Source organism: Musa acuminata, chromosome BXJ3-11, assembly GCF_036884655.1.
Source record: "Musa acuminata AAA Group cultivar baxijiao chromosome BXJ3-11, Cavendish_Baxijiao_AAA, whole genome shotgun sequence".
Lineage (NCBI taxonomy): Eukaryota > Viridiplantae > Streptophyta > Magnoliopsida > Zingiberales > Musaceae > Musa > Musa acuminata.
This window is the reverse complement of record NC_088359.1, coordinates 9,563,483-9,573,092: the sequence shown is the minus strand read 5'-3', so window position 1 is coordinate 9,573,092 and position 9,610 is coordinate 9,563,483. Positions and strand designations below refer to the sequence as shown.

At 38.1% G+C, this 9,610-nt stretch overlaps 1 protein-coding gene and 1 long non-coding RNA gene across 3 annotated transcripts; both read right to left on the bottom strand.

The window, feature by feature from the left end:
* Positions 1–1,120: 1,120 nt before the first annotated feature.
* On the bottom strand, positions 1,121–5,490 carry LOC135653420 (rho GTPase-activating protein 5-like). Its single transcript, XM_065175383.1, has 5 exons — positions 4,480–5,490; positions 3,443–3,563; positions 3,247–3,366; positions 2,131–2,361; positions 1,121–1,968 (listed from the first exon to the last, which is right to left on the bottom strand). The coding sequence occupies exons 1-5, from the start codon at positions 4,905–4,907 to the stop codon at positions 1,363–1,365; spliced, it is 1,506 nt and encodes a 501-aa protein (XP_065031455.1). The 5' UTR covers positions 4,908–5,490; the 3' UTR covers positions 1,121–1,362.
* A 1,959-nt stretch (positions 5,491–7,449) lies between these two features.
* Positions 7,450–9,448, bottom strand: LOC135652894 (uncharacterized). 2 transcript variants are annotated; one of them, XR_010502249.1, is made up of 4 exons: positions 9,352–9,440; positions 9,180–9,258; positions 8,144–8,257; positions 7,450–8,063 (listed from the first exon to the last, which is right to left on the bottom strand). It is a non-coding gene; the product is annotated as an uncharacterized LOC135652894 (long non-coding RNA). The 2 variants fall into 2 exon arrangements; XR_010502248.1 differs by having other exon boundaries at positions 9,180–9,448.
* Positions 9,449–9,610: the final 162 nt, after the last annotated feature.

Sequence of the window (9,610 nt, the reverse complement as noted above, 5' to 3'; positions counted from 1 at the left end):
GAGTCTTATCATAATTACTATCCTCATCAATTAGTTTAGGAAAAATTCCTAAAAATAGATATTATTATTATTTTGAAAATTATCCTTATTTCCAAAATTTTCTAATGACATTTTTTTTAACCTAATATATGATTTTTTTTTCATTTTCCTATGCACCAAGGTGAACTAGTCCAGTTAACTATTTTTATATTTATGTTAAAATATTTTTAATAATAAAAATATTATAATATAATATAAAAAAAAACTATATTATAATATTTCAGTATAAATTGTATACAAAAATTTATCTGTAATATTTTTGTATTGTGTCATGGTGTTTTCGACAATACTAAAAAAAATACTATAATGTAATATAAAAATATAGTTTAGGGCAAACTTCTAAAAATATTTTTTTATTTTTTGAAAGGTATCATTATTTCCAAAATTTTCTAACAAAGTTCTTTTTTTTTTAACCTAATATATGAAATTTTTGTTCTTCATTTTTCAATAGACCAGTTCTAGGGTGAACTAGTCCAGTTATAATATTTTTATATTATGTTAAAATAATTTTAATACAAAATATAATATAAACATATTATATTATAATATTTCTGTACAAATTTTATTTAAAAAATAGATGCGTAATATTTTTATATTGTGTTATAGTGTTTATGACAATACTAAAAAAAAAAAACTATAACGTAATACAAAAAGACTATAATCTAATAGGAATAATATTCATTGTCCTAAAAAGATACAACACGAACCAACGATGCAAAAAAAAAAAAAAAAAGACAAAATAAGTTTATCAATTATATTATATCAGTACCAACCAAAATATATCAAAAAATATTTTTCTAACCAAAAACATGGGCAATAACTCAAGTTCTTCGCTCGAGAATTTCGTCTCTTACAATAATATTTAATTATACGCTCAATGCATATGAAAATTCACAGTTCAGACTGAAGAATGAGCAGATTCTTAATTAGTAAGAGCAATATGGTGATGTAAGCCAATGAGCAGAAACATTCCACCAGGAGCTTAACAGTACTCCCTTTCATTCATGCATCTGTCATGACAGTCATTCATGGGTCATGCAGATAAAAGTTGAGGAACATGCAGGTTTGGCAAGAACATATCTCGGCATGAACTTGGCTAAGCAAGAATCCTAAGCAAACAATCATGTAGACTCTGCTGTTTATTACAAGTTTTCGGTTCCTCAGATGAACAAGAAAACAAGCACATTTTGATCACTCAAAATTTCAAGTTACCAGAAACCAAAAAACATGTTCCAAACAGTACGAAACATCGAAAGACCGAAAGCAAATTCACAGTAAATCAACCGATGCCTACCATCAGATACGAGTTAGAAGGAACAGGTTTCACCTCCATGCCTCTACAAGCTCAACCTTTGAATTTATACGACTTGCGATACTGGCCCCCCTTGACTTCTCAGCTGACAAGGAAGCTCGACTGGTAGACTTCCCCTTTGCCTTTCTGCCCTTCCAATGATTTTGATTGTTTGACTGGCCTGTCTTTTTCTTATGCGAATTTGTATGAACTGCGTTAGAACAATTAGCTGCTGATTCCTGGCAACCGGATGAACCATCGGGGCATGCTGAATTCTCAGAGAAGAGTTCATGAGTTGAATGTTGCACTGCAGTCCCTTCAGAGGCAGCATTGTCATGAGAGGTCTGAGGTGGTCCATCAGCTTCCTCATCTTTTGTTGGCCTTTCTTCAGGAACTCCAGCAAGATTGTCCACAACAGGTTCCTCGATAACACAAACATCTTCAGTTGCCTCTTTAAGACGAGCTTCAAGATGAAGCTGAGGGCTATGATGGCCATTCTCATCAGATGGATCTGCATTAGAAAGTGAAGCATCCTCTAGAGTAGATTCTTGTCTCTCTTTAAGTGTCTTTAAGATCAGCATCCTAAGAAAATTCATCACTTGCACCGCATACATCAAAGCAGTCAAAGGATCTGCCATCTAAAATTATGATAGAAATTAGGTATAATTGTGTTAATTTGAATGGTAAGCTGTAAGTTCTCTACAGGAAAAGGCCATGACGAAAGATAGAGGAATTATTGATTAGGCTACGTGAAGGAACACGGTTGGATGTATAAGTGCCATGCATTTACCATTAGATACCTGAGTCATGTTTGGAGCAAACACTGTTGCAACATTGCGTGCATTCATCTTGTTTTGTTGTTCTTCTTGGACAACATCAGCCATCAAATTGATAGCCCAATCCAATAAAGCAGCCTCTGTTGGTGGTAGCAATCTAGCAAGCCAAGAACATTCTTCTTCTGTCTGGCATTGCATCACCTGCTCAAACGAAAGAGAGTCCAGCAACCCAGTAGGAAGTTCTCTAAACCAGGCCTGTAGAAGCATCAAAATAATGAAAACGAAAACATGCAGAAGGTAATATTTTCAGGAAGATCAACTTTTCTGTGGAAATTGTTCTCGGCATATGTTTAATGTATTGAATTTTAGTTCAAAATCAAGAGTGCATAAAGAAGTATCTATTAGAAGATCGTATGATAAAATTAGACAAAGTGCAATGGCATGAATTAACTAGTAAAGAAGACTTCTGCAATGGTTTCATTTCCAAAATATGATATTGCTTCTGTCTCCATATTCCCATTATATAGATAACTGTTACATCAAATATTTACAGAATGAGTTAGAGAACAACGAAACAAGACGCGATTGGTTCCACAAGTGTGAACATATATTTCCACGAAATTTATGACCAACCTCCAGAAACGAAATCTGACTACATTTCAAATAAAGGTTCTTAGTTTATTGTGCATTATCCATCACATATAAAAAGTCAACAGAAGCACGAGACATCCACCAAAAAAAAAAAGTGAACTGTTTGCAGTATGTTATCTATCATCAGCGAGAAGGCCCAACCATTTGGTGTCGGCTAAACTACTGGCGTAGTACACTAGCAAACAGGACTGTATCATCATAATTATAATAACAAAGAAAAGGTAACTAGAATATACCAAATATGATAAAAGAATTTAAAATTTTGACACAAGAATCAACAAACTCATCCATTCTAATTCTCCAAACTAACATCTAATTTAATGAACTTTTATTGAAAGATTGTAGTAATCTAGCGAACAGACAGTAACACAGAACATGCAGAATACACAGACCATAGGTGTTCTGCCTTGAAACAAGCTTTATACCTTTAAAGGGTGTATGCATTTAGTATATACATGTGCGGCAACAGGAAAAAATTTGTAGGCATACCTTTATTAAACCAGCCAGACAGTGCACATCAACACCCTCCGGCACTATTCCATTATTTAGCTGATCTCTCACATATTCCTCTTGGCCATTTTCAGCATTAATTCTGAAGATTCCTTCTGTCTGTTCAGTTTAAATAGCATCAAATATTAGGGATCTAAAAATTACTACAAAGTCTATTAAGAATCAGCAAATATACCCAAAGGCCGCCTTGCTCATAAAGACGTCTTTGCATCAGCAAGAGTATGGTCGGAACACTATTGCCTCTAGAATCATATGAACATTGCATAGATTCAGTGGAAACACCAAAGACAGTTGCACTGCAGCAGAAATTTAGCATGTTACATAAAATAAAAGAAAGGGTGAAAACACAAAACCCAGAATTAGTCGATCCTCAACACAATCAAGAATCAACCAATTCCAACCAGTTTGGCCAATTTGTATTTAAGTTCCAGATGTTTAGAAGGCAGTCATAATTAGTAGTCTGGTAGGCATGTTTCTTAAATGGGTACATGTTAACGTTCAGGCAGCTCATCGTCGATGAGATATTAAGACCAGCTATAATCAAAATCCCGCATTCCTTATCAGAGATATTACGATGTGGCTCGCTGAATAGTCAGGTCATTGAAAAGTGATACAAATGGACTCAAAAGGCATCGTCAGTTCACCTGATAGCAAGAAGGCCATAAAATTGTTCGGTGAAGGATAACAAAAGATGAAATTTTGTGCTGATGAAAATAGATCAACATCTTTAACAAAGATGTTTCAAACAAGCTTGCGATTATAAGCATGAAACATGATATTGTAAGTCACGCAACATGCTTCCTGAGGGTGTGCATGATTAGCACTTCAAAGTTCCGACCTACTTAATCGACCGGTTCTTCCAAATAATCAGCATCCAAAATTTTCTATTCCTCACAACAAGCAATGACAATTTCCATAACACACACCAGAACTAGAAAGAAAAATTAGAGACAAAGAGCGCAGTTAAATTCTGCTAATTAAGAATTTATAAATCTATCTATAAACTGGAAAAGAATATTTTTGTTAAGAAATAAGAATTTAAATGTAAAGTTTCAACTGTAATATCTCATGAAATTTAGAGGCTTCGAATTCATGATAATTATTCCATTTAAAGAACATGAAGTTGTCCGCAAGTCAAAGAGTCAACCAAAAGCTCACGCTTTTTTCCCAACAAGAACACAATCTAAGCAGGAAAAGCAAGTGATTTCAGACCTTGCGCTGGGGGCTCTGCAGGGGACCTCCGGCTCGAACTCGACAGGCAGCCCGAGAAATCCATGGAACCGGTCGAAGGTGACGTGTGCGACGTGCTGCACCTCAGTGGGGCACCCGATTTCCATGGAGCCGAAATCCTCGTCGTCGACTCCCTCCGGCTTGCACCCCAGCAGCGACTTCCGGAACAACGTCAGCAGCAGTGCCAACACAGACAGCTGCTGCTCCTCAACTCCTTCCCCTCTCCTCGTTTCCCTCTTCCTCTCTATCGCGCCGCCAGCACCACGCCTTTCATTCTCCTCCTCCTCTCCGCCCCCTCGAATGCCATTGGAAGGGTTTAAAAGGCCATTCGAGCCATCATTCGGGTCGCAAGAAAGGGTGCGTCTGGGAGACGAGGCGAAGTGGGAAGGGGACCGGAGCACTTCAGCCATAGCTTGGTATTATGAGGATTAAAAGTGGAGGAGGTTGGGGTGGGCCGAACAGCAAGTTCCAGTATTAAGAAAACAAGATCAACAAAAAGGAAAGGTTGGATTTTCAGAACAGTGTCTGGGTGAAAATTGGATTTTTAGAACAATGTCTGGGTAAAGATTGGGTTTTTAGAACAACGGCTGGAAAAAGATTGTACTTGTACAACACGAGCACTTCTGCTCCTTCTCCAACATGGAAAAAAGGCATGGATTTGGAGGGGGCCTAAGGACTGTTCTCGAATGGAGTTGGATTGAAGGAAGGTTGAAGTGGTGGGACGTGAGAAGCATCACTTTAGATATGTATTTTTCTTCTTCCCCTTCACGGCCGGCTCTGTCTCTGCTTCTGGCTTCGTTTGTCCTTAGCTTTGTGCGCTTCTGGAGACGGAAAAGGCATGGTAATAGTGGAAGGGAACGTGGATGGAAGCAATAGAAGATAGGGTGAGGAGGGACGGCTTCAGAACTGCTCTCTTCCTCTTTCTTGTGCTGATTAATTGCTTGAAGAATGGATGAATCGTGTTTAGAGACACTAAATACACCAAAAATCGGAGGAGAGAGAGAGAGAGAGAGAGGGAGGGAGGGGGGGAGGGGTGGTGGTGGTTTTGGATTGACGACCACTTTTTTGTCCTGGGACTTGGTGATTGGTTTTTGTGTGGCAGGGGGACCAAGAGCTTCTTTTGGACTTGGTAGAAGCATTTATTATGATGTACTGGGATCAGAGTAAAACAACTCGGGTTTCAAGAACTCAGAATTAAAACAGTGTTGATTTGGATGGACAAATGCTTATTATGCTGATTGATTCGAGGTCAAGAACAAGATCAGATTTCCCAAGTCAGCAAAATGAAGCCTCTCTTACAGGTGAAGCTCAATTTGATTTTGATTCAGTTCAAAATCTCAAAAAGGTGTCTTTTGGAGAGATATTGTTTGCGAAGACACATTACGTCTTGAGAGCAACACAGCAAATAATACAAGAAGTCGAACAGGGGGTTGGCTTCACAATCTAAACAATAGTTTAGCTTGCAACTTGCATCTTAGATTTATCCCAACATGGAAACCCAATCAGAGTCTTGCCTTCCTGGCTTGTTGTTCATCATATATCCTGAGCTTACAGAGTAGCTTATGGAGACGAGGCCTGAGAGCAGCTCATTCATGTGCCTTCTTCACTTGCAGGTGCAGTTGCGAGGAAGAAGAATGGTGGGTCCAAAAAGAGTTGAATAAAGAGGGGGAAAGAGATATGGTCTAACAAGTAGCTAGCTTAATGATCCAACCATTGTAGCTGGTTGGCTGCAAAAGGAGAAAAAGAGGATGAAACTAGTGAAGCTTTTTGTTCATAGTGGAGGTTTCTTGCAAGGGACATTCTTCTCTAGTGCTTGTGAAGGAAGCTACTGCCAAAGAGGAGAGGCAGCAGACAGCTGAGGCCCAGACAGCAATTCATAAACAAGAGTCTTTGTTTGATTGTTTCTATCCCAATCACAACAGTTGTATGATTCGGATTTGTGGTCATGATCCCCACAATTCCAGTGCAACAATCACAATCAGATGGGTGCGGACACTTGTCCAACTTTGTTGTGTTGTGTGATTCATGCATGATATGTTGTTGTTCATGAATGTAGGATTGTCTTGACTGAGTATAAGATTTCTCACTAGTACAGTGATATAGTTAGGTTTGCTTCACTTTTTATTCACATTGGACCATTCAACATGATGGTTCTTCAAATGTTTCAACAAAAAAAATAATCTCCTTCCATTACATTAAATGATGTACAAGTCAAACTTAAACTTGACACCTTCATGATTGTCTAGATAGAAGACACATGTAGCCAAGCTATTTGTACAAAGGATAGATACATCATTAAACATGCATTCTTTGATGCAGAGATATCCCATTGCTTCTTGTCAACAGTCTTCTTTTAGCTGGAGATTCCTTCTTTGTATAGGATCCATGTCAAAATTGACATATATCAATTTCTTCTTCTAAATTTACCACTTAGGAAATCATGATTTGAGTCATTGTATGCATATTGATGGTATATCCTTTATATCCATATCGAGATAAGGAGGAGGGGATAACTCTAGCAATTAGTCAGTTTATGTGGATGTCCATCCCATTCCTGTTTCTGTAGATCCAATCTTGTCACACTTGTTACTGATCTCCTCCCTGCTTCCATCAGTGATGTCCAACATTAAAATAAACACTGCAGCTTTCCTGCATCTCAAAGCAGAGAAATTAGAAGAGAACGTCCCCAAACTTTTCTCCTCTGCTTGCTGGTACAGAGTTATATAGTAAAGAAAAGGATGCTGCAGCCCATGATGGAAACAAGGAAGGAATTCAAATTCAAATGCTGGAAGAGCAACCTGAGGACAGCATGGAAATCCTCAAGAACTGAGATCAGAATGCTAATGTTAAAGCCAGTTGTTGGTAGATCTATGTCAGCCACAAAACATATATTAAATCAAACAAACAACGGATCAAGTCACTTGCTCTGATCCAGAGAACGCTGTGCAAAGGTGTAAAATATAGCACTGCATAATCTCCTGTAGTACCAAATACATTTCCACTCGGAAATCCTACCGCAAGATATCAGAATCAGATGAGACTCTATCAGGAACCATTCACCTACTCATTCTGATTCTTCAGGCTGAAGGATGAATGGTTGTAAACATTATTGAGGTTGATAGAATACAATATTAGGAGTTTGTACACCACCAATGCCCAATAATTGGATTCCATCACTCACCAGAATAAAGAGCAGAAGCCAACAAGATGCAAAGCAAATCTGTTAATCTTAATCCGGTTCAATGCCCTTCTCTGACACGTACATGTTCCATTTCTATGTGCAGTAGGCATCCCTTCCATTTACATTTGCAAGAGAACACCTCCCATCCTCTTGCTGCTGGTGTTGTCAGGCCATGGGGAACTGTGATTGCACCAATCACTTTGTTTGAAGGGCAATGGAGGACAGGAGGTGTCCAGAATGTAAACACTGTAATGATTCAGTCACTGTAATTTAATCAAACAACTACAGATCTCCCCGCAAACAACCAAATGCGCTTCCAAGAGGTAGTCAAGCCATGAAAAATGGTGTCACATGTTCTGCCAATAGGATTTTGTTGTCGCATCCTCTGAAGAATGAGAAATGAGAGAGTTATTTGTTGTAGAGTGCATAGGGGAAGTTAAAAGAGACTGAAAAGGGAATACATACTTTGATATTTTGTTCTCATAAAAGCAAAAGGTAGCATTCTTGCTTGCAACCTTAGATGATATTTTGACTGAATCAAAAGCACGAATTCGACGTGCAAACAGAAGGCACACCAAGCTGCAGAAGTGAGCATCTTCAGAAATGTAACCAAGAACAATTGGTAAAAATATGTATTTTTATCAACTAGATCCCAATGTCTTTAATATTTAGCACTCGTAGGCTAACAGTAAGTTGAAATATTTATATAAGATTGAGCATGGAAAAAAATGAGATCACTCAACAAGCACACCTAGAAAATAATAACATTCAAATTCCTGGTAGAAGGAAAAAGAATTAACATGCGATAATTCAAAAACAGCTCCACCGGATAAGAACCATAGCTAAATTTAGTAAAGAATCCAAAGTCTCGACTGCCTATTTGGAAATTGGACATGTACATTGTAACATCCCAGATTTATTTCCAAATCGAAAGTGAGCTAAGACTTAGATTGACATCTAATGAGTATACTACTATAGGCTCGGCATTAAACATTTTATGTCAGAGGTTCAGGCTTAACAAAATCATTAGACCGACCGAGTAGGAAGGAACTACTCGTAGGCGGGGCCAAAGAGGACCAACTCATAAGGGTTTGATGAGTATATAACTGTTAAATTAGACTTTAAGCATCTTGGGCCAGTGGTTCGAACTCAATCAAGTTATCTAAAAGCTTGATACCATGTCATCAGATAATGACATACTAGGTTGATACCATGTCAAGCATTCAACTACACGGGTTATCTATCTATAAAATAAACTAAACAAGAATAGAGTAGCAAACAAATTAAAAAGATGCTAATTTATAACCAATTTCATCGCCAAATCATGGGAAGAAACCTCAGAAGAGAGTGATGCAATAACTTGAGTTCAAAACCAAGTGCTAAATTTCACTATACCTTTACCAACCATGGAAAAGGAGGTAAAAAAGGGATTATTTATAAGATCGAAAGAAATCGAAAGAAAAACAAATCCCATTTTTCCCAGGAGAGGTAGTAGAGAGACCTATGAGATCTCTGCTCGAAACAAGAAAGGTGATCTGACTGCATTCGCTTTAACTAGGTATGTTTTCCGACCCAAATAGCTGCGACATCACGCCAAATTGATGTAGTTTTTATTAGCCAAAATGTACAATTCCAATCAAATCCTCTATTCATGATGGCCACGGATTACAAACCCTGAACGGAATCCCACAAATAAATGAGGTAGAAACACAAGAGAGACGACAACCGCACGAGGGTTCTTCAGCTCTTACCACCGTCGCCGTGGGAGAAGAAGGGGAAGACAACCCTAATCGCGGCCGGTTAATATGTATCGTCGTGCAATAACTTCTCCCACTTTAGCGTTTCCTCAGTTATATACCCGAGCAGAGATTGGACGGACATTTACACGTCACCACTATTAAATCATGGCTATTACGTGGACAGTTCCGTAAA